Raw genomic sequence first — 25,348 nt, forward strand, 5'->3', positions numbered from 1 at the left:
CCAAAGGATTGAAGTCTGAAATGGCTAAGTAATTGCAAGAGGCAATGATAGGAAGATTCTGCAGGTAGCAGTGCATTTGCACCAGATCTAGTTGCTGGGTTGAGATCATGGTTCAAAGACTCCGCTGAGTCATCACCGAAACAGGGCTCTCCATTCTGATATTAGGACGAGATAACTCCAAGATAATGGATCATTGAGAACTCGACCGAGTCTCAAGACGGATAGAAATGGCGAAATCGCTCCGAATCAACTTGAAATTTTATTATTTTTGTTAATATTTTATTATTTTTATTTATCATATTTTTTTATATTATTCATAATTCTTAGAATATTAAATTATTTAAAATTTGTTTATTGCGGAGATCGTGACTGATATGCCGAAATCGATGTGCAACGGTTCGAGCAGCGACGCGAATTTGAACCATGGTTGAGATAGTTTCACTCATTATCAAAAAGGTACCGAAATATCTGAAACCCATCGAGATTGGTGGAATTTTGGGCAGCTGGGATAAAAGCAATGACAGATAAAATATGCTTAAGGTGAAAGACTTGAAGATTTCATGTTTCTGAGCAACATGGTGGTTATGCGTGGAGGAATGGGATTGTCCATGGCCCCAAGGATTGATCAACTCAGCCGGTCTGGTACTTGAACTTTTCTTGGCCTGGAAGCTATCTTGCTTCCGGCAGAGTTGGCAGAGATGAAATATAGAGAAGCCTGTTTCTTGAAATGTTGAGGACTGATGCTACGTTATAAGTCAGTGAGCGTGCATGGGTGTATGGGACTGTTAATGGAAATGGAGTTTGCTTGCATATTTTCAGGAAATATATTTCCCTGAAATTTTCAACATTAATAAGATGGGGACAATTGAAGTACCACTTGATATCAACATAGGTTTTAATGTCTTTATGATTATGGAGACTAAGAAAATTTCAAACTTCTGCCCTTTTTTTTTTTTGGTAATTGGCAGCATTATGGGTTTGAGAGATGATAGGTAGGCTTTTATTTTCCACCAAACAGTAATATATTTTTGTTGTAAATCAAACTATGGTGGTGATGAAAAACTTCAATCTCTTGTTGGAGTTTGGCACGCCATATCAAGGGCAGGACCATGCAAGGAGGCCAGCAAGCAAAGGCTGTGTTTTCTTGAGGCAGCTAATCCCCCATTCTCGCTCATGTCTAAATCATTGGAGTTAAATCCATCCGGCAGTTTCCAGTCAAAATGGTAAAGCAAAAGAGCTAATGGAAGCTCAATATTGGCTAAACCAAATGAGATTCCTGGGCAAATCCTCCTTCCTGCACCAAACGGGAGATACTCGAAATGAGTTCCAGCAAAATCAACAAACTTGTTTTCAAATCTCTCAGGTCTAAAACTCTCTGGATCATCCCAATACTCAGGGTCCCTTCCCAGTGCCCAAGCATTAACTACGACTCTTGTTTTGACTGGGATGAGGTATCCATCTATTTCACATTCTTCCCTACACTCTCTAGGAACTAAAATTGCTCCAGTAGGGTGCATTCTTAAAGTTTCTTTGATGACCATCTTTAGATATTTCAATTCCTGAAGATCCGTTTCTTCAGTTATCGTTGCCTTTCCCATAAAGGCTTTCCTTATTTCACTCTGAGCCTTAGCCAACGCATGTGGATTTCTGATCATCTCAGCCATAGCCCATTCCACTGTTGAGGATGCAGTTTCAGTTCCCGCTGAGAATATATCCTACATCAAACCCTCTTTGTTACGAACTGCACATGCAAATTTTAATTGAAGTCAAAATAAAAAAACGTATGCATTATTACACCAGTACTTACAATCAAAACAGCTTTGATGTTATTGTTGGTAATTGGAACTTGAAGGTCATAACTATCTTTTATTCTGAGTAGAACATCAATTAGATCTTCATCCCCGGACTCTCCCATGCCCTTATTTGTTCTCGCTAGGTTCTCAACATGCTCAGCAATTATGTTGTCGAAGATTACATCAATCTTTTGGTGCACCTTGGCGAATTTATCCATCACCCAACTAAAGGAATGAAGAATCTTGTATGACGGGAAAAGATCAGAAACACCAAAGGAACTTACTAGGGGTAGTGCTTCCTTCAGTACCTGCAAGAATGTGTCCTTGTGGTGTCTGCATGCTTTCCCAAATGCTGCTCTGAAAACCATGGAGCTCGTGTATGTGGACAGTTTTCTTGTTAAATTGATTGGGACTCCAGCTTTAGCTGCAGCGCTGATAGATGAAATGAGATGCAAAGCCTCATCTTGGCGGATTGAGCCAAACGATCGAACTTTTTCAGCACCAAGGAGTTCCATGTTGCATATTTTCCGCATTTGTCTCCAATATGCACCGTATGGGGAGCCAGCAATGTTTGTATTGTTGTAGCAAACAATCTTTGTTGCCAGAAGCTCCGACCTATCTGCAAAGGCAAGATCATGAGTTTTCATAATCTCTCTAGCTAAACGTGGAGATGACACCACGACTGAAGAAATCTCTCCCAACTGAAGGTGCATCAGAGGTCCATGTTTCTGAGCTAATTTTGCAAGGGCACGATGGGGTGGGGAACCTAACAAATGATGCATATGTCCCACTAAAGGTAGCTTCCATGGAGATGGTGGCAGCTTCTGGGCTGCTTTTGGTCTCTTGCGTCTCTTGATCAAAGCTGAGATAAAAGCCAGGAAAAGAAAACAAGCAATGAAGTTGGAGGGAAGTTCCATTACCTGGCTATGTATCGGATCAGACTCGTGTGATGCAGCTTTTCCTATGTTTTTCTCATTTTATATAGTTGAACCTGCTTAGCTACTCGAATGATCGACACTCATTTATTTTTGCATCATCAACTCGGCCTCCTGGCTGATTGCTGTAGATCGATTTCACGTTTTTCAATAAATACGGTTGGTACAAGAAGGACCACGGGCAATCGTTTCTGACGGTTTTGTGCATTTTACACACCGCGTAACTTTGTTTGCACACGGCGTAACTTAGTTTACACAATGTGTAACTTTAGAACAAATTTTTGTGGGCCCTACACACGTTGTTAAAAACGAGGTACAAGAAGTGATCTGGACCGTACAATTTTTTTGAGCCAAATCCTGGCCGTTAACTGTTCAGGGACGGTCCTTCTGATGACCGTCCCTACCCCGTCTCCGTACAAGAATGTGCATGGCAGAGAACTATTCATTCCACAACGGATCTTCTATCCCACATCCTCTGCCACTCTCTGTCACATTTTTTATATTGCTATTTCTCCTACATAAATATCGCAATGGATCTTCTATTCTATATCCTGTACCACTTTATGTGCCACTTTTTGTTGTATTGTTATTTCTCCTACATAAACATCATATTTTAGTTCTTTTTTGTTTCCTTAAAATTCAATAACTATTAATTGAGTAAAAAATAAATACAGTAGCTTCAAAAAAGCAATATATAATAGAAAATTAAAAAATACAACAGAAAATTCATAAAAAAATTTCATTTTTTCTGCATTTTGATTTTTTGAGTTTGTTAAATTTTGTGTATTACTCAATTAATAGTTATTGGATCTTAAGAAAACAAAAAAGAACTAAAATGTGATGTTTATATAGGAGAAATAGCAAAATAATAAAAAGTGGAATAGAGAGTGGCACATGGTGTGGGATAGAAGATCCATTGCGCATAAATATTATGTTTTAGTTTTTTTTTGTTTCCTTAAGATCCAATAACTATTAATTGAGTAATATACAAAATTTAACAAACTCAAAAAATCACAATGCATAAAAAATGAGATTTTTTTAATGAATTTTCTGCTATATTTTTTAATTTTCTATTATATATTGCTTTTTTGAAACTGTTGTATTTTATTTTACTCAATTAATAGTTATTGAATGTTAAGGAAATAAAAAAGAACTAAAATGTAATGTTTATGTAGAAGAAATAACAACATAATAAAAAGTGGGACAGAGAATGGCACAAGGTGTGGGACAGAAGATTCGTTGCGCGTTCGTACTTAGTACACTCTCCGTTGCAATTATTTTATCGTGTTTCGAGAATTCAATTTTTTTTAAAAAAAATAATAGTTTAATTGTGATGTTTACTCTTCCCTTTTCAATCTTATCCGTACAAATTCAAAACTTGAATTTGAACGGTAGTATGCATATGATTAAAGGGAAGGACTATATTGAAAGTAGAAGCTAAAAACGTATTTTGATTTTTTCGACGTGACAAATATTTTAAAGCATACCAAAAGAAAAAATATAATACTTTCAATGAAATAAATGGAGTACTTCATACGAAATTGGGACACGTGTAGATGTGTTGTGTTTGGCTAGTAAATAAATGTTATAATTTGTAGTATATGATCACATTATAATTTTATATTGAATATATATGAAATTGTTTATTTATTTTTATATAAATATAATAATATAATATTATTATACACCATATAACGTAATAAATATGATAACTGTATCAAATCGTACAAAAACTACAACCGCATTGCCTGTACCTTTCATACCAATATGCAACTCTTGGAAAAGGGGGACGAATAACTTACTCGAAAACAAAGATGGAACACGAGTAAATATAATTACCTCCTTGAATAGAAATTAAAGACTAGAAAAAGGAAATGAAACTAGCACCATACGGCTTCAATTAGAGAAGAGAATTAAAAAAAATCAAAATTGTCATCATATTCTTTTTTAGGAAGGAAAAAACAAAAAAGTGGGCAGAGTCTCTTCACTGCTTTTAAGGGCAGCATAAGTACTAAAGTGCTTTACCAATCACCATCACTCAGGTCTCGATTGCTTGCCCTTGTCAACTGTAATTGTAAAGAACCATAAATAAATAAAGGGAAAATTGCAGAAACCTCCCCTGAAACTACTGACAATTGCACTGAGCTCCCCTCTAAGTTCTGAAATGGCAGATAGCACCCCTCAACAGGAACATTAAGTTGCAAAATCAGTCCAGGCAGCTTCAATTCCCATTAAAAAATTAGCTGTACAAGTGAGATAAAAAATTTGTTCCAAATTTGCCCTGATGTTGGTTGACAAGTAGTATTAACAAGGGAGGGGCTTTTTCATTAAGCACAAGGAAGTTCAGGGGGTATAAATGCAACAACATGCTTCCAGATGATGACCTGCAACAACTTCATTTGCTGAGAAACCAACGGCTACTTAACGGCTAATTGATGTAACTAAGGCACTAGCTTATAAACGATGGTCAGTAGCAAAATGAATACCAGAATCTGGACTCATGTATGCAGCAGCAATTTTCCAGCTCAAAACACAGCTTGCTTGATACTCAGTTTGGCAGTTTCAAGTCATATTGCAGAAATCAGAAAATGGCTTCTTCCAGCCACAGGAGAACATCATGGAACTCTCCTACATCCTTCACAATACAAAACAAATATTGCTGGTGCAATAGAAAGGCAACATTGAAGATTTCTGAGTCTGAAAACAACCCCAACAAATTATACTTTTTTGGGTAAACAACAAAAAAGCCCCCTGTGGTTAGGCAATCATACATAAAAACCCCTTGTGGTTTCATATCATACCAGTCGATACCCCGTGGTTTGAATTAACCTGAAAAGTGGACGGAAATCGTCAAATATTCGGCGTGTGTCTTAAACGAACTGCAAAGGCGCGTGCATATGCGAAAAACAGATTTCCACCACAAACTTTCACCTGATATGCCTATTTTAGCCTTCACTCTTTAATAATAAGAGACCAGCTTCCGTTTCTTCTGAGTCTTCATTCAATCTGTTTCCAGATTATTCATTAACTACTGTAGACACCAAATTTTTAGTGTATTTTTATTTACTGTTATTTTTATTTTTCATGCTAGTTTTTATTTACTTTTAGTCTTTTATTTTTGTTTTAAGTCATTTTAGCATAGAATTTATTTTTAAAAAAAAAAGAGGGAAACCCGCAAGCGGGTTTCAGGCTATTTAACAAATTACTTAAAAAAAAAAAAATTTTTTTACATGCAAGCTGCGTTGAGTTGCACATGCCCATCGGAGGGCCCTAGGATGCCCAGCAAAACCTCCCCTCTCATCCTCACCCTTCAGGTGAGGGTTTGAGAGTATGTGTTTGATATAAATAGAACAGAAACGCAGCTTTTAGTCATTTTACATAAAGGGGAAACCCGCAAGCGGGTTTCAGGCAGGCTATTTAACAAATTAAGAAGTTAATTAACTAATTAGATAATTAGTTAAGCATCTAAAGTTAATTAGTTATTTATGTCAACAGATAATTAGTTAATTAATTAATTAGATTATTAGTTATTTAGTTATTTAGTTAAACTATGCATAAATAGTTAATTTAGTGTAAACTACAATTATCAAAATGACAAATGTTTTACTAGGTTTAAGTCATCACATTCTTTGGTAAAATTAAATTTTAGTGAGGGTATTTTAGTAAATTGACAATGAAGAATGTATTAAATTGTGTCAGTCTTTTTTTAGGGAGGTGATTGCTATTTTAAACTTCATAGGGGAGGTCAATGCTATTACCATAAAACTCAGGGGAGGTTTCTGCAATTATCCCATAAATAAATATGTGTATATGTATATAGGCATGTACACGCCCAAGGGAATTCTAATAGTAGTACACTATTCGTCTCATAAAATTTGTTATTTTTAGAAGAATGTGCAATTTATGTATGGTAATGTTAGTGGGAAAGAGAATTTTTACTTTCCTCTTATGTTTTTAGTGGTGGATTATTTTTTATTTGATGTATTGATAATTATGGAAAATAAGTGGCAGATCACATGAAGGGTAAAGATAAAAATTTATGAAAAAATGTGAGTTGATTTTTCTAAAATGACAATTAATTTGGGTCAAGAAAAATTAACAAACATGGCAAAACTTATGGGTCCGGGGGAGTGTTAGTTGTTAAGTCCTTTTTTAACTATACAACTTTAGTGTTTGGTCTTTTTTGTCCCTTTGGTCTAGGGATGGCAATGGGGCGGGGGACACCTCGCCCAACCCCCGCCCCGTTGCATTTTAATTCCCCCCGCCCCCGCCCCCCTGCTTCCCCCGCCCCGTCCCGCCCCGCTTCCCCCACGGGTGTTAAAAAATTTTTATTATATAACTTAATTATAATTAAATTTAAGCAAATAATCAAGTACTAAAATATCAACGCATCACCAAATTATTATTCATTGTAACTTCACAATTGAAACTCATAAAAATAATAAAACAAAGATTATTTGAATACAATCTAATATAATAATAACAAATATAACTAAAATAATCAAGTTTTCACTTTTGATACAACTACAATTACTAAATTATTATTGTGTTTTTTTAGAAAAAGTGTTATTGTATTAAGTGTAGTTAGGAATTTAATATAAATATATTAATAAATTTAGTATAAACAATTAATAATTTTTATTAATAGACATGTATAATTAGTAATATAATTGATAATATCATTATATATATAATTATGTACATATATATATATTTCAAACGGGTGGCGAGGCGGGGGAGTATAACCCCACCCCCCACCCCGTTTCTAAACGGGGGTAAAAAATTCCCCCCGCCCCAGCCCCAATGACCCCCCGCGGGGTGCTCGCCCCCGTTGCCATCCCTACTTTGGTCTGGTTACAGACTCAAATAAAGCTTACTTGTTATAGCTATTGCAACTTTATGAGTGACATAAATAGAAAGTCTACAACACTAGCTTTCAAGTCTTTTCCCATTTAAGTTATTTTTTTTTTTCGACACTCGATAGTTGTCTATTTTACATTTATCCCTACTCCTACTCTATCCTATTTTAGGGGGGGACCCAACTGGACTTATGGAGGGGCTGACGGGAACTGAACCACATCGTATCAGACAGGTGCACTACACATCCGTCTAGATTTGAAGAGCCACACCTATGGCATTTAGTGGGATCCACCAAGCCTTAAAGGCTTGATGGTGGCCAACTCCTGTGTTGGGAGTTGGTTCTTGTCCTATTTAAGTTATTAGGATCTATTGTTTTCGGCCTTTTTGTTTTTATGCGAAGGAGTCTCAACTAACCTTACTAGTTATGATATCTGCAACTCTACAAGTGACAAATGGGCTGTCCCTTTTTCTTTCCTGTTTAAGCTTAACATGTCTTTGGTGAAGGTACAACTAGGATTGCTATCACGTGTGCGGATATTTTTATTTCTTTCAAGATTTAGTTTGATGAAAAATATACCGTAATGATTTGATGTATATAAGATAAATAAGTAATTAGAAAATATGTTCACGAAAAATATAAAAATTTTTGTATGAAAAATTACAATGCAAACAAGGAACACGTTTTTCAATTATCTGTTTAACTAATATACATCAAATCACTACAGTATATTTTCTACAAAAACTTCTAAAAATAGCAATCCAAATGGAACTACCGCTATTTTGGCTTTATCCAAGCAATTTGAGCAAGTTTATGTTTACGTTGATTCTAGTTTGTTTTCCTGCTTAGTTACTCACTGGTATTATTTTTTTAGACAACAAAAGAAAAATAATGGATGCTAGTAGATTGGTTGTAATTAAAGTCATTGAGCTGTAGAAAGAAAAGAAAAAACAAAACACACAAGCGAGCGAACAAACAAAACCAAATAACTTGCTGATAATGGCTAAAGGACAACCAAAATTTTTTTCAAGTAATTTGACTAAGAAGATTTTCATGATCTAGGAGGGTCGAGAGAACCATTTTGTCGATCCATGAAAATAATAGGAGAAAAAAAAAACTTAAAACACATGAAAATAAGAAATACACTCTCCGTCTCGTACAGATAAGTTTATTTTCACTTTCACATATATTAAGAAATGTAAGTTAATGCAATCATTTTTAGCTTAGTACAGTATTTTTCTCCTATGCCATCTCATTAATACGCGATTTAGTATAGTATCTATTACTCCTAAAGTGGTTTATCAATAGAATAGTTTATTTGTTGATAAAGATGTACATTAAATAAGGGCATGATAGAAAAATTGATAAACTAAGTACTTTTTTCAAAAATGAAATTGCCCTATAATTTGAGACAATCACAGAAGAAAAGTAAGTCATTTATGGGATGGAATATGATGTTTTCTCAAGTCTGAACACAATCTCACCAGTTTCTGTTGAGATGAGTACTACTCATACAGAAGGCGACCATACACCAAGCATACTAGATATTTTGAAAATCTTGCTGTTTTTATGATTGAGAACCATGCACAAAGATGGACATAAAGGGTGGGGATGAGATTCTTAGTTGCCTAAATCACGGTACCAAGCCGCTCGATTTAATATAATTGTACCACGTGACTAGGGGTAAAAAGACTCGCAGTTCAGACTAGAAGATTAAAATAAAATACATGACTATCAAATCGTGTCAGCACCATATTTATGGTATGGTGTGACCACAACTTTAAGTGACCGAACGGTTTGATCCCATAAAGAGTGTGGGAGGTGGTAGTTGGAGAACAAACATTTACCAATTCATCATTATATGGTTACCTTTCTTATTATGATTGGGATGGTATTTCACAAAATAAAATAAAAAAACAAAAAACAACAGAAGTTGAGTGCAATGAACCTAAAGTGGAGTTGTTATGTACATAAAAATGGAGTGTCCACACCATCTAGCAAAACCATTACCAAATAAAATGCCATTTAGGTGATTTTGAATATAATGCAAAAACTAGAATGACATCTTGATAGGAATATATAGATAGATGAGACGTTGGGATACACTAAATCAAAGAGCACATTATTTCGTTAGTTGAAGGCCCTTTGGAGCAAGAGTGCAGTATCTGCAATCTCGACCATGCAAACTAAGACAGAATTAGAATTTGTAGGAATTAACATATTATAAATTCAACCAACTAAAGTTTATGTCCCTTTTAGAAAGGGGAAAATATTGTCCACCTATGCTTAGAAAGTTGAAGGTACGATAGTTTTTTGGAATATTGTACCACCAGTTATTTGCCCTGTTTGGCAAGGCAAGTTTTTGCCTAATTTTTCTCTTATAAGTTTTTTTAACAATATTAACGATAGTAATGTTAAAAAACTCCCTAAAATTTTTAAAACACACATTTCAAAAATATCAAAATATATAAATAAAACTCCCTTATTTCCTTTCTTCTTCTTGCTAACCCACATCAACCTACCACTACCTGCGGCATCGATCGTCTCTTCCGACGCCGGTAGAGGTTTTTTTTTTTTAATCTTTCTCTTCTCTCTCCCTCTCTTCCTCTCTTCCCCTCTTATCAGATCTATACAAGGAAGAGGATGAGGCTGGCGAGGGAGGGAGAGGAAGGGAGAAAGGTGGCTTGGAAGAGGGGAGGAGAAGTGGAGAGGGGAAGGGAGGAGGAATGAGGAGAGGGAGAAAGAGAAGAGAAAAGGAAAAAACAAAAAAAAAAAACTTCTACTGCCACCGACACCAGTTGCCGGCGGGGTTTCCGGCTCCAACAGTTGGCAAGTGGTGAGGTAAGGGAGAAAAAGTGGAAAGGAAAGAAAAAGAAAAAGAAAAGAAAAAAAATTTACATCTTAAAATTTTTTCTACAACTTCTATAATTAGTTACAGTAAAGTTTTAAATAAACAACCAAAAAACTCATTTGCCAAACGAGTGTTATTCTAGTATTGGTGTTTATTTTATAACTAGTTTTTCAGCCTTGATGCCATGCGTCAGGTAGCTGAGACTCGTTATTTTGCTGTTGTATTTGTGTGTTTTTTTCTTTGTTAGATATAGTAGTCATGTGTGTAAGCGTGTGTTTTTTCCTAATTGCATAGATAAACATGACTTTGAAATCAAGTTATCTAACATTCTTAATGTAGCATTAATCAGTAAGTAATGCCTAAAATTAGGTAGAAATAAAGGGCATGGTTATCTAACATTCTTAATGTAGCATTAATCAATAAGCAATGCCTAAAATTAGGTAGACCTAAAAGGCATACGGCTATACCTGTAATGTGTAGCCTTACTTATTAGTCATGTTTCTTCTCTAAGATAAGCAATTTGACAATTTTCATTTTTTTCGACAATTTCTGTTTGCTAGTACTTCATATTTAATAGTCTGATTGAAGAAAGAAATAAAGAAAGACAATTATAAAACGAATTTATCATTTTCTTTTGTTTGCTAGACTTGAACGAGCATTCAAACATATTTAAAAATATTTTCAAACTAGCGTAAAATTGAATTAATCTTTTTTGTATATACAATGGCTTTTTTCTTTTACATTAATTGGTCTAGATGCATGACACATAATTTTTATTCAACTTTAGCCCACCATGACCTTGGTTTATATATACTACCATTTCTTCTAATCAAGATTTCATATTGGATCCTATTCTTTTTTGTTGCAATTTAGATGATTGTTTGATTGATAGATTAAAAGTGTTCAAGAATGGAGGGAGCAATAATGGTTTCTTTGGATAGGACATCATCTATTGAAAATGAGTCTCGCACTCTCAATATTGAACAACTTCAACTTTCAACAGTAAATATACATTTTTTCTTTTTTTTTCCCTTTCTTTTGGTTGTGTATCTCTTTGTTTTTGTTTTTTTGGAGATTTTGATGATTTTGGTTCTGATAATTTGTATAGGGTGCAGCACTTTATGTGGTGAGTACGAGAAGCATGGAAGAAGCTTTTTGAATTTTCACTAACATAATGGCTTAGATATATAATAATACAGTGTCTACCGATTTCTTGAGTTTAAAATTTTTTCTTTTCTACTTTCTAGGTTTTTGGATTTATAATTCTTACTTATTTGATGATTCTTTCTATTACTTGGTTGATGATCTGTTTTTTTGGTAATCTGTATCATAAGTTGCAAATTTATAGGTTATTTTGTGTTCCTAAACCATGTGCTAAAATAGATGGGTTTCTCTTTTTTTTTCTTTTTTTTTTAAAATAAAAGTGGTATTCAAAATTAAGAGATAGTTGGAATCTTTAAATGGTGAATTCCAAATCGACTTGTGTTTAAGGATAGGTTAGAATAAAATGCTAAGAAATAACCGATAGAGCTATTCTACAAACGGGGTAACAAACTCACATTTAAGATTAGAAAATACGTATTAATAGAGTCAGATTTTCATGCTCGAAAGATAAAAGTTGAGCCTATTGTAAAAGTTCACAAACTATAATCCATTTCTTAAATTGCATATTTTTTTATGAAGAAAGTTTATCTTTTTGCCAAAAAAAAAAAGGTTTACATGGGGATCCCTTTATATATATATTTGGCAAAACAAAAGGACCCAATCTACAGTTTGACATGTATAAGTTTTTTTTTTCAAGACGATAACTGTTATATAATCTATTCTATCTTAAAGAGATTTGTACTAAGAATTAACAGGTACACAGACTTTACTGGATCAAAAGGGTATTTTGACACCATTCTTGAATTTTTTTTTACTGCAGATGAAATTTTGACATCTATATGGTGATAATTGACTTCTCTACTCAGAAGCCCTTTCTCCGCCCCTACTCGTGAAAAGGAGAGCTACGGGAGCTAACATCAGGGGAAGTGGTACCCAAAAGTACCAGCTGTCATTTTGTGATTGTGAGCAAATAAATACATCGGTCTATTCCCTCTCGGCCTCCTCATAATGTCTCACTTTAAGATCATGCATTGCTTAATGAAGTTTTTGCCCTACCCTATCTATTAAGTACTCAATGCAATGTGTAATTACGTTAACAACTCTAAAATATCACTAATTTGTGCTAAGAACAATATAAGACGAGAATTATGTCGCCTGGTCAATTAACCATGGTAATGACAATTGCAAGATGTGAAAATCGACGAAAACGCCCTCAAGATCTAAATTAACTTTTGTTAAAGCAACGCAAAAGCGCAGATTATGTCCGCATCATTTCAGAAGGGCACGGACAATTTATTTGTTGGGTACATTTTGGAAGCGATTTTCCCATCCTAGATGAATTGCGAGAAAATGGAAGTTCTTCTTTAGGAGTTTTTGTTTGGAAAGAAAATTGATTTAGCCTCTGTTTGATAACTCAATTCAGTATTTAAATTTAATGGATGTAGATGTCAGGCTGCACAATTTCTGTTTTCAAGTGTAATAAGGGCTAAACTGGGCATTAGCTAGTTTAGCCAATGATTAGTGTAAACGCAGTCGTTTAGGGTCTATTAGGCACCACAAACGGTGCCGTTCCATTTTATCAATCAGTTGTTAGTTAGTGTCAGGTTGTTAGAGTTGGTTATAAAAGTGGGGTCCGCATGTAAGAGAGGGATATACTGAATTCTGTTGATTTCTGATTCCTTCAGTCTTTCTCTCCTTCCTTCTTCATTCTCTCGTTCTCTCTCTTTCTTCCTTCTTCCCCAATTTCCTAAACCTCCCTAATCAATTGACTCTGAACTTCCAAAATTCCAGAATCATCCTTGAGATCGTGACAAAGTGGTATCAGAGCAGCGATCCTTGGATTCTGTACCACAGATAATGGCGGAAAGCACCAGATTCCGCACCATCGAAGAGCAGATGAGGAAGCAAGAAGCTAAGCTCCAGGAGCTTGCGGAGTCCCTGCAGGCGTCCAAATCTGAACACCAGCAAGTCAAGAAGGACTTGAAGACGGAGCTGGAAGAAAACAACAGGCGCATGGAGAACTTGTTATCCGGAATGGAGCTGAATTTCCACCAGATTCTTGAGCAAAAATTTGGTGAACTGTTACTGAAGATGACGCCTGGGAAGGAGAAGGTGACCGAAGGAGGTAGCCGCATGACAGATCAGGTGCCGCTCCTACCAACTCCACCAGCTCATCAGAGGTTATCAATGGATGGCGAGGCTCACAGGACTTTCAGGAAGGATTGGGGTAAGTTCCAGCTTCCAAATCCTCCTAAGATTGATCTATACATGTTTACTGGAGAAAATCCTAGAGATTGGTTGCGCAAATGTAACAAATACTTTCTGAACTATCAAGTTCCTGATGAGCACAGAGTAGATGTAATTGAGATGTATTTAGAGGGTAAGGCTGACCGTTGGTTCCAAGGAGTTAAAATGGAGAGGTCTAAGCTTAATTGGGAAGAATTTGGAGAACTGCTCTGTGGCAGATTTAATGACAGGACTTGTAAAGATGTAGTGGAGGAATTTAATAAACTGCAACAGATAGGGAATGTTGAAGATTATCAGGAGAAGTTTGAGGAGTTGAAGGCCTTAATGATGATGAAAAATCGAAATCTGGATGAGAAATACTTCATTTCTAGTTTCATTAGTGGCTTGAAGGAGGAAATCAAACCTATGATCAAGATGTTAAAACCTCTGACCCTGACTGAGGCATTTGAACTAGCTCAGTGGCAAGAATATTCCTTGAAGTTGCAGCATAAGAGTTCTAAAGAGAATGTCAAACCTCTAGGAGAAAACAGACTGGGGTTGACACGGGGCACCACAACAACTCAGGGAGCTAATTCATATAAGGTTCCCTTCTACAACAGCCATAAGCCTGCTAAGTTGGGGAATTGGCAGGAAGGCACTAAGGATACTAGGAGACTTTCTGCACAGGAAATGCAGTTTAGAAGGACGAATGGGCTATGCTTTAAGTGTGGGGACAAGTATGGGGTAGGACATCAGTATAAGGTAGGCCATACAAACTGCATGATATTGGAAGAGGAGGAGGAAACTACATTTGAAGATGCCCTGGGGGAACAGGATGAACAAACTGGAAATCCTGGGCAGACCATGGAATTGTCCTTAAATGACTTATCTGAGGCACTAAAGAGGAAAACTATCACCCTTACAGGGGTCTTAAATGGAGAAGAGGTGTCCATCTTAGTGGACACTGGGAGTTCTGATAGTTTTATAAACAGTGAGCTGGTCATTGGAATGGATCTCAAATATCAGTGGGTGGATCAACCCTTCTCTGTTATCATGGGCAATGGAGATTGTGTCACCAGCAATGCAGTATGCCCAGGTGTGCAATGGAGTATTAATCAACATCACTTCAGGTTTAATCTCAAGGCGATGGAACTAGGAGGATGGGATATCATTCTAGGGGTAGATTGGATGACACACTTCAGTCCCATTACTTTTGACTTCCAACAACTGAAAATATCATTACACCATGAAGGAGGGGAAATTCACCTACATGGACAAGCAGATAATTGTGACTTGGACCTGATCAGAGGCAAAGACTTGAGGACCTTTATTGAATACAAAAGGCAGATGTGCCTGGCCATGAATTTACAGCAGAATGAAGGGAGCAGATTAGATACTACACCACTGGAGGTGCATCAATTGCTGCAGGAGTTTGAGGATGTATTCCAAACACCACAATCACTACCTCCAAGCAGAAGTATAGATCACGAGATAACCCTTAAACCAGATGGCCAACCCTTCAAACTCAAACCTTATAGATACCCTCATTGTCACAAGGAGGAAATAGAGAGACAGGTGACTGAAATGCTGCAGAAGGGCATTGTCAAACACAGCAACAGTCCATTTGCCTCTCCTGTATTGCTGGTCAAGAAGAAGGAAGGCACCTGGAGATTCTGTGTGGACTACAGGAAGCTGAATGAGCTAACTGTCAAGGACAGGTTTCCAATACCCAATGTAGATGAGTTGCTGGACGAATTAGCAGGTTCTGTATTCAAAACCAAATTGGATTTGACTGCAGGTTACCACCAGATCAGGGTCAAACCACAGGACTCTTTCAAAACAGCCTTTCAGACCCATTGTGGTCACTTTGAATTTCTGGTAATGCCTTTTGGCCTTACCAATGCTTCTGCAACCTTCCAGTCGTTGATGAATCAGATATTCCAGCCTTATTTGAGAAAATTTGTCCTGGTCTTCTTTGATGATATATTAGTATACAGCTCCACCTTAGAGGATCACATTCAACATCTGAGACTTGTGCTGAGTCTGTTGAGGGATAATCAACTGTTTGTAAAGAAGTCCAAGTGTGCATTTGCTCAGAGGAGGGTAGACTATCTAGGACATACTATTACTGACAAAGGAGTTAGCATGGATGACTCCAAGGTTAGTAGCATCTTGCATTGGGCTGTACCTCAAAATGTCAAAGAGTTAAGGGGGTTCTTGGGGTTAACAGGCTACTACAGGAGGTTTGTAAAACATTATGGCCAAGTGTGCAAGCCCCTGACTGAACTGCTCAGGAAAGATAATTTCAGGTGGAATGAAAAAGCACAGGCAGCCTTTGAACACTTGAAGGAATTGATGTGCTCAGCCCCAGTTCTGACACTACCAGACTTTACCAAGGCATTCGTAGTGGAAACAGATGCCAGTGGGGGTGGTATTGGGGCAGTTCTGATGCAGGAAGGACACCCTATTGCTTTTCTGAGCAAGGCACTGTCACCCAAGAATTTGGGACTGTCAGTATACGAAAAAGAACTCCTTGCTCTAGTAATGGCAGTCACTAAATGGAGGCATTATCTGGTTGGGAGTCATTTTGTTATTAGAACTGACCATCAGTCATTAAAGTATCTGTTGGACCAAAAATTGAACACTGCCCTCCAACACAAGTGGATGACAAAGCTCATGGGATTGGACTATGAGATACAGTATAAAAAGGGGACTGAAAATAAGGTTGCAGATGCTTTATCTAGGAGACAGGAAACTGTTTCAAATCCTTCCCTCAAGACCTGCCTAGCTATAACTGCAGTGAGACCAGGATGGATGGAAGAACTGCAGAAAAGTTATGAATTAGATGAGCATTGTCAAAACATCATGGCTCAGCTACTACTGGATTCCACTTCTCACAATGGCTATACTTTGGTGGATGGGGTGCTACGATACCAAGGAAAAATCTATGTGGGAGGGGCCAATAATATCAGAAACCAGATCCTTCAGGTGCTTCATGCCTCAGTACTGGGAGGGCATTCGAGACAAAAAGGCTGTTGGCAGAGGATCAAGTCACTGTTTTATTGGCCAGGGATGAAACAGGAGGTGATAGCTTTCGTACGTAGCTGTGATACTTGTCAAAGGAATAAATCAGAGAATGTTCCATATCCTGGTCTGTTGCAACCAATTCCTGTTCCCACGCAGGCCTGGACTCACATTTCCATGGATTTCATTGAGAAGCTACCAAAGTCACAAGGTTTTGACACTATACTGGTGGTGATTGATAGGTTCACTAAGTTTGGGCATTTTGTTCGACTCACTCACCCATTCACTGCCAAGGGGGTTGCACAAGTTTTTCTGGACAACATATACAGAATGCATGGTCTACCTGAATCCATCATCACAGACAGGGATAGGATTTTCACCAGTGGATTTTGGAAGGAGCTATTTAAGGTACTTGGGACAGAACTACACTACACTTCTTCTTACCATCCTCAGTCTGATGGTCAAAGCGAAAGGCTGAATCAATGCGTGGAGAACTACTTGAGATGCATGACAGGAGAGATGCCATCACAGTGGAGCAGATGGCTGTCTATGGCTGAGTGGTGGTACAATTCCACCTATCACTCTAGCCTCAAAATGACACCCTTCGAAGCTCTATTTGGATATAGACCATTGCCACTGCCACTGGGGCCTTATTTGGATTCTGTAGTTCCGGCAGCTTCAGATATGATCCAGGAAAGAAACAGGATCTCTAATTGCATAAAAGACAACTTGGCCAAGGCTCAACAAAGGATGAAGCACTTTGCTGACCAACACAGAACTGAGAGGGAATTTGACGTGGGAGAATGGGTGTTTCTTAAGCTTCAACCCTATAGACAACAAACTGTGGCAGTAAGGAAATGTCTTAAGCTATCTGCCAAATACTTTGGGCCTTTCCAGGTGGAGGAGAAGGTTGGTGCAGTGGCTTATAGATTGAAGCTGCCAGCAGGTACTAGACTACACCCTGTGTTTCACGTTTCACTGCTAAAGAAAAAACTGGGGTCAATGCAAGGAAGCTCTACCAAGTTACCAGAATTGGACAATCAGGATCAGTGCCCCCTGCAGCCAGAAGCAATACTGAGTAGAAGAGTCATTTTGCGTAATGGGCAGACTATCATTCAGTTTTTGATTAAATGGGAGCAGTTAGAGCCTGAAGAAGCTTCTTGGGAGGATAAATCATTCATTGAAAGCCAGTTTCCTGCGTTCCAAACTTGAGGACAAGTCTGGTTTCAAGGAGAAGGGAATGTCAGGCTGCACAATTTCTGTTTTCAAGTGTAATAAGGGCTAAACTGGGCATTAGCTAGTTTAGCCAATGATTAGTGTAAACGCAGTCGTTTAGGGTCTATTAGGCACCACAAACGGTGCCGTTCCATTTTATCAGTCAGTTGTTAGTTAGTGTCAGGTTGTTAGAGTTGGTTATAAAAGTGGGGTCCGCATGTAAGAGAGGGATATACTGAATTCTGTTGATTTCTGATTCCTTCAGTCTTTCTCTCCTTCCTTCTTCATTCTCTCGTTCTCTCTCTTTCTTCCTTCTTCCCCAATTTCCTAAACCTCCCTAATCAATTGACTCTGAACTTCCAAAATTCCAGAATCATCCTTGAGATCGTGACAGTAGACCTTAATATATTCAGACCGTTTGATAACCACAAAATTGAACATTTGAATTAATTAAGTGGCACCGAATTTCTTAGGCAGAACTTGCTCCCAAAATTAAGTGATAACCTATTCACTTATCATTGAATATAATATGCACCCAAATGTATTAGATTCAATACTTAACAATTCAATAACTTAATACATTCAAATTTCAGATTTCAGGTTTCAGACTTTAGTTTTATCAAAAGCACTCTTAATTAAGCTTTACCTTTGATTCTGGCTAGTTTCTTTCTTTTCCTGCTTCCTATTCGAATCAGTGTTTTTTTTTAAACAATGGGATTTCTCAATTCTGTGGATTTAATAAAATTCTGTTTTGTTTGGGCTTACTTGTGATTTTGTAGTTTTTGCGCAGCCCATATGTCAGGCCCATGTGAGATATTAGCCTCTTACATTTTTTTAAAGTTTCCTGTATCTGCAGGTTTTTTTCTTCTTCTTTAAATTAAATAAAAATTGAAAGAAATCTCGCGCTTTCTCGCTCCACTGTCGCTCTCAATCTCGAACTGAAACAAGTCTGCTAAAAACCCTAGGTAAAGTTCCCTATTTCGATTTTGACTGGAATTCATTTCTTCTGGTTTTAGCTCCATTTTATTGTTTCTCTTCCGTTGAGCAAAAACCCTATTCCTTTTTATGCTTTGTGTGTGTGTGTATTTTTTTTTTTTTTTTGGTCTTTTTGGGTTTATATAACCTTCTGTTAATTTAGGAGAAATTATAGAGAAAATTTGCTTAAGTTTCTAGCTCTGCTTATTAGAATTTTTATTAAAAAAAATGATGATGCATTTCATTTAGAACTGTGCTTTCTTGAGCTGAAAAGGTTAATTTATCAATGTTTCTTGCTTTGTGTTGGATTGACTAATTATTTATTTTTGAAGGGAATTCAGCATGTAGAAGATGGTAAGGTTATTTATGGTTTTGAGAATACGTTAATGTTGAAAACTGATCTGGTATTTTTATGTAGCCTGGTAGACTTGTGTTTGTGTCTTAGAATGTTTCATTGGGTTTTTATAGGGACTTGGTATTTGACTCACTCAATTTGGATTTTTGATTCGCCATATGACAAAAAAAAGGAAAAAAATGAAATGCTGCCAAAAGAAAATCATAAAATGGGAATGCTGGGCAGTTCTTTGTAGATACAAGGTTGCGTATGAAAAGATTTTCACGTATTTACGTTCATCGGGCTGCCTTTTTTTTTTCGCTGTAGTTCCTGTGGTGAGGAATGGAAGTAGACGAGGAGAATAGTGTTTCAACTTCAGTTACAGAGCCTATGACCGTAGAAGCTGATGGTAATCAGACTGTGGTATCTGGAGTTGGCGGAATTTCTCTTCAACCAGTCACTGCTAGTGTACCACCTACAATTCCACCTCCTCCTGTTATTCCTAGTATTGCTTCAGGACCAATTGTGCCTCCTTCAATTCCACGACCATTGGCGCCTATCCCTGTTCGTCCTCCTGTATTAAGACCGCCAGTGGCACAAAATGGAGAGACTAGGGGGAGTGGATCTGATTCCGATGAGGATGAAGCAGGACCCAGTCGTGGTACTACTGGGGCATCTGCTGAATATGAGATTTCAGAAGAAAGCAGACTGGTTAGAGAACGGCAGGAGAAAGCCATGCAGGAACTTCTGATGAAGCGACGTGCTGCTGCTCTGGCTGTGCCTACAAATGACATGGCTGTTCGAGCTCGTCTTCGCCGGCTTGGTGAGCCAATTACCCTGTTTGGAGAGAGGGAGATGGAAAGACGGGAACGTTTGCGGAACCTTATGGCAAAGCTTGATTCAGAGGGTCAGTTGGAGAGGCTGATGAAGGCTCATGAGGATGAAGAAGCTTCTGGTTCTGCTACACAAGGGGAGGGACTTGAGGAAGATATTGAATATCCCTTCTACACTGAAGGGTCAAAAGCGCTTCTTGATGCTCGAGTAGACATTGCTAAGTATTCTATTGTAAAGGCAGCTTTGCGTCTTCACTGTGCAAGGAGAAAAAGAGATGATCCTGATGAAGACTTGGATGCTGAAATAGATTGGGCGTTGAAGCAGGCGGGGAACCTGGTACTTGAATGCAGTGAAATTGGAGATGACAGACCCCTTTCAGGTTGCTCCTTTTCATGTGATGGAAAGATGCTTGCCACCTGGTACCTCTCTCTCTCTCATGTGCGTGCACACATGCACCCACGTCCACGTGCATGTACAGCCATGTGTGCTAGTCGGTTGTATATGATTGTTGGTTAAACTTTGTGTTTTGTGTGTTCCACTGAGATCTTGTGTCTCTGGTGTATTAACTTGCATAGCTTGCATGATTTGGAATTCATTTTAATCTAAGATTTAAGTTTTGAAATCTTAATTGGCTGAGGCTGAATGTAGTAACAGTAGGGGTATTGTTGGCTCATTTTAGTACTAGGATCAAAATGGTAGATATATATAGTATACTTGCACCATGGCAAGCATACTGATATGGTTATGAAAGAGAATTTCATGTTAAATAAAGCTGGACTTGTTTCTGAAAATATTTAATCACCAATACGTGTGAGAAACTTATAGTAACCAATGCTCATTTGCTATGTCAACTGTTGAATGAATCATTATAATGTTATTTTTTAGTAGTAATCATCATTAGATGAGGTCTATTGAGGAAATTTTTTAGTTTGACAAAAAAAATTGAGGAAATTTTTTGCACAGGTATTTACATTGGCTGCACTGATATGAGCCAGTCTGTGCATATTTTTGTCTGTCATGATATATCATTGTTTTAAATGTAAACCAGATCCATTTCGTGGCTAAGGCTTTACTAGGTACCAGATATCTATAGGCTAGACACAGTCAGTAACACCCACGCATTCATGGGCACATACATGTACATGTTTGTATTTTCATAGCACTAACAGTATCCTGAAGCCTGTAGGTTTGCAATCTGTTTCATTGAAATTGAGAGTTTAGGTCTTTGCAGTCAATAATTACTTCTGTTTTGGTTTAGCTCACGATGTCTATCCAGTTCCAACTGCCTGTTAGAGCTGAACTTTTTGGATTATATGATTGTTCTTACTGCATGCATCTTCGACTTCACTGTATTTTCATGTCCAAATGCTGTTATATTACTGATATTCTATACACTCAAAAGAGTGTCTGTTAATTTCTGTTCCATCCTTTTGCACAATCACTTCAGTTGTCTAAGTGGAGTTGCAAGGACATGGAGCATGCCTGAGGTAAAGAAGGTGTCAACCTTGAAGGGACATACAGAACGAGCTACAGATGTGGCATTTTCTCCCACCGGAGACCAATTGGCAACAGCTTCTGCTGACAGGACTGCCAAATTGTGGAACAAAGAAGGATCTCTTTTGAACACATACGAGGGCCATCTGGATCGCCTCGCGCGTATTGCATTCCATCCATCTGGAAAGTACTTGGGAACAGCTAGCTTTGACAAGACTTGGAGATTATGGAATGTGGAGACTGGTGAAGAGTTACTCCTCCAAGAAGGTCACAGTAGGAGTGTGTATGGAATCTCCTTTCAGAATGATGGTTCCTTGGCAGCGTCATGTGGACTGGATGCGCTTGTTCGGGTTTGGGACTTGAGGTCTGGAAGAAGCATTCTTGCCCTGGAAGGCCACGTTAAGCCTGTGAGATTATTTCTGCCTTGATATTACTGGTCCCCCCAACCCTCCCCCCCCCCCCCCCCTTTTCCTGTTTTTACTCCTGACATTTAAAAGAGAATTGGGTGCTCAAGTGTTAATCAGAGGATTTTCTACTTTCATTTTTTGCAGGTTCTTGGTGTCAGTTTTTCTCCAAATGGTTATCATTTGGCCTCAGGTGGCGAAGATAATACTTGCAGAATATGGGACTTGAGGAAGAGAAAATCTCTATACGTAATACCTGCTCACTCCAACCTTATATCTCAAGTAAAATTTGAACCTCAAGAAGGGTACTTTTTGGTTACAGGTTCATATGATACTACGGCTAAGGTATGCTCTCTTTATGTCCAATTCAGTTGTATCTTTTGGGCCTTTTTTCCTGTTTGCATTTATCTCTGATTTCTGATTTATGCCACTAGGTGTGGTCATCAAGAGATTTTAAGCCCATCAAGACACTGTCTGGGCATGAAGCTAAAGTGACGTCACTGGATGTCGTAGGAGGTAAAGGAATCTTCTTTGAATTTTTGTTATTCGTATTCTTGTTAGTTCGAGTAAAATAGTTGCGTGAGCGTTCAGTTCTGCAATTTTGATCTTTCTTCTCTTGCTCTCCTTGCATACATATGGAGATCTTGCACAATCTTGGGTGATTTTCAGACTTTGGATAGATGTCTTCAAGTTTTGTGTTTTTTTTTTAAAAACCCGTGCAAATTTAGCTTGGAGCCATGAGGTCTTAGCTCGCTCTTTTTCATGTCCGTTCAGTTTGTGCCTTAGGGAGCATGTATGAAGTTGCAATTCCTAAAATATTACTCTGTTGTTGGAAATTGAGGCTTGCTGTCTGTCAATCAAATGTCAATATTGAATGGTGAATGCATTTCTGAGCATTTGAGATGATGTGTATCTTGTGGTAGATAAAGCGTGAAACTTCTTCAATTCTGTGAATGGATAACTAATTGATCAGATTTATATATTGCAGATGGACAATATATTGCAACCGTTTCACATGATCGCACCATTAAGCTTTGGTCTGGAAGAAACAGTGAGAAAGAGAAGACGATGGATGTCGATTGATTGAGATAGTGGAATGAGCAAAGCATGTGCTGCTGTTAGTGTGGAAGCTTGGGCTGCATATTTTGACATACATTGGCAAATAGGGGCTCTCTTGCCCTTTAAACATGCTTGATATACGTGTTTTTATCCTGAGGCAATCAATTTTGTCATCTAATGTTTTTGTCCAAGTATTGCAATTAACTCTTTGAATCATGGTTAAAAGATGGAGCAGAATATGCCCCGGCATGGTTAAAGCGTCCTGTTCCCATAATTTTACCATTTTAATGAAAAGCCAACAAAGAAACTGAAAAATGTAACTAGGGTGTGAGCACAATAAATTTAAATGCAGGTTAAAAGGGAAAGTAGCAAATCATCAGTCATTACCCATGAGAGAGAGTAACGTAGAGTGCTTTCCTTTTCTTTTTCTTTTTCTTTTTTTTTTTTTTTGCATTTTCTTTTTACTTTTAATTTTTTTTTTTTTAAAAAAAGGAGAATGAAGTGAGAATCCAGTAAATGGGCTACATTAGTTGGAATTTTGTTCAGTGTTTTTTTTTATCCTAGCTTGGTATTTTGTTATTGATGTTGATCAATCCTAGTCCCGGAGATTATTACTTCTTCATAAATCTCTACCAAGTTTTAGGCCGAATATACAATCAAACCATTTTTGTAGTCAAATTTCTTGGATTTTGAGGAGTTGATATAATTAGCGCTACTGAGTTTGTTTCTCTATTTACTCTCTGTTCCTTGTTTCTTGTTTTCAATTTTGAAGCGAATTTCTACTCACTGCTTTGCTTTTGGGCATGCAAACACTCCCTTTTTTTTAAAATTTTTATTTGTTGTTTGTGACTTTTCATCTACTACTAGTAAGGACTAAAAGCTTAGCCAGGAGTGAATTTGCAATTGCTGGCTTTCAGTTGGACTCCTCCTTTTTTGTTCGATCAAATTAGTTGAACCTATTGTGAGAAGCGGATTCCATCCCGTTTGCATATGTACATACTGTATAGAAACATAAAGGGATAATTGCAGAAAGGTTTCTGACACTTGCACTGACCTCCCCTGTGGTTTGAAAAATTGCACTGAGCTCCCCTGAACTTACTAATCCTCTGCAAATTCAGTCCAAAACGATTAAAATATTGTTTTATGGGGTGAAATTAGAATTTTGTACCAGATTTGCCCTTTGTGCTATATGTCCAATGAATGACAAAGTACTACAAATCAATTAACAATTAATAAACTTTAAGGGGTATAGTTTATGGGCAAATACGCATTACCCATTTAAAGTACCGGCTCTTTACGGATATTTTACTTTCAAACATTTAATTTATAATAAATATGTCAATATTTGTAAGTAAAATTCAATAAGTGTTACAGTGATATTCTTACAAAAAGGAAATCGGTAGGTTATCTATTTAATATAAATTAAATATTTTTAAAAAAATAAATGACCCATAAAATATTAATTCTTTGTGACATTCATCCATTAGATGAGTAAAATATCGGCTCTTTATGGGCATTTTATTCTGAATCATTTAATTTATATTAAATACATAAATATTTGTAACTAAAATTGAAAAAATATTACATTAATATTTTTACGGAAGGGAAACTCGTAGGTTTTGTATTTAACAAAAATTAAATATTTGAGTCACGGAAATATTTGAGAGTATTAATTTGAGAGTTTTCATCTACTACTAGTAGGACTAAAGCTTAGCCAGGAGTGAATTTGCAATTGCTGGCTTCAGTTTGACTCCTACATTTTTGTTAGATCAAATCCTATTGTGAGAAGCGGATTCCATCCCGTGTGCATATGTACATATTGTATAGAAATATAAATTGTAGTCGAAATTTTGGGGTCTAGGTCAAGAAGGAAATTATGGTTTCACCATTATCAATAAACTATGATTAATTATCAGTATACTTCCAGAAAAGTCCCTGGATTCTGCAAGGGAAAAAAGAAACTGAGGGGGAAAGGTCTGTCAGACAACTGCAAGACCACCCTAGTCCGCGTACACGGACCAGGAACGATCCTCCACTGCACTTGTAGCCCGACAACCGGAGCCGCAAGAGCTGTTAATCACGCTCTGATCAAGCAGTTATATTTCATCCACCAGACTTGGTTTCCTGTCTCCTTAGAACTCAAGGACACAGAGGTACGAGCCTATAGAACAGATCCTGTTCAAGTAAGGTCGTGACCTCTGTGTTCCAAACCTAGACATATAACTGGTGCATGGCTCAATCA

At 37.3% G+C, this 25,348-nt stretch overlaps 2 protein-coding genes and 1 non-coding gene across 3 annotated transcripts; 1 reads left to right on the forward strand and 2 right to left on the reverse strand.

Annotated features, from left to right (window-relative positions):
- Window positions 1-1,064: 1,064 nt before the first annotated feature.
- LOC113773723 (cytochrome P450 71D7-like) lies at window positions 1,065-2,710 on the reverse strand. The gene is made up of 2 exons (XM_027318345.1): window positions 1,808-2,710; window positions 1,065-1,715 (listed from the first exon to the last, which is right to left on the reverse strand). The coding sequence occupies exons 1-2, from the start codon at window positions 2,708-2,710 to the stop codon at window positions 1,065-1,067; spliced, it is 1,554 nt and encodes a 517-aa protein (XP_027174146.1).
- Window positions 2,711-18,888: 16,178 nt separating this feature from the next.
- On the forward strand, window positions 18,889-23,294 carry LOC113774861 (U4/U6 small nuclear ribonucleoprotein PRP4-like protein). Its single transcript, XM_027319505.1, has 6 exons — window positions 18,889-18,971; window positions 19,643-20,568; window positions 21,597-22,050; window positions 22,195-22,392; window positions 22,482-22,563; window positions 23,036-23,294. The coding sequence occupies exons 2-6, from the start codon at window positions 19,658-19,660 to the stop codon at window positions 23,128-23,130; spliced, it is 1,740 nt and encodes a 579-aa protein (XP_027175306.1). The 5' UTR covers window positions 18,889-18,971; window positions 19,643-19,657; the 3' UTR covers window positions 23,131-23,294.
- Window positions 23,295-25,079: 1,785 nt separating this feature from the next.
- LOC113776597 lies at window positions 25,080-25,299 on the reverse strand. The gene has a single exon (XR_003469087.1). It is a non-coding gene; the product is annotated as a small nucleolar RNA U3 (small nucleolar RNA).
- Window positions 25,300-25,348: the final 49 nt, after the last annotated feature.

The sequence above is a fragment of the Coffea eugenioides genome, chromosome 6 (genome assembly GCF_003713205.1).
Source record: "Coffea eugenioides isolate CCC68of chromosome 6, Ceug_1.0, whole genome shotgun sequence".
NCBI classification, from domain to species: domain Eukaryota; kingdom Viridiplantae; phylum Streptophyta; class Magnoliopsida; order Gentianales; family Rubiaceae; genus Coffea; species Coffea eugenioides.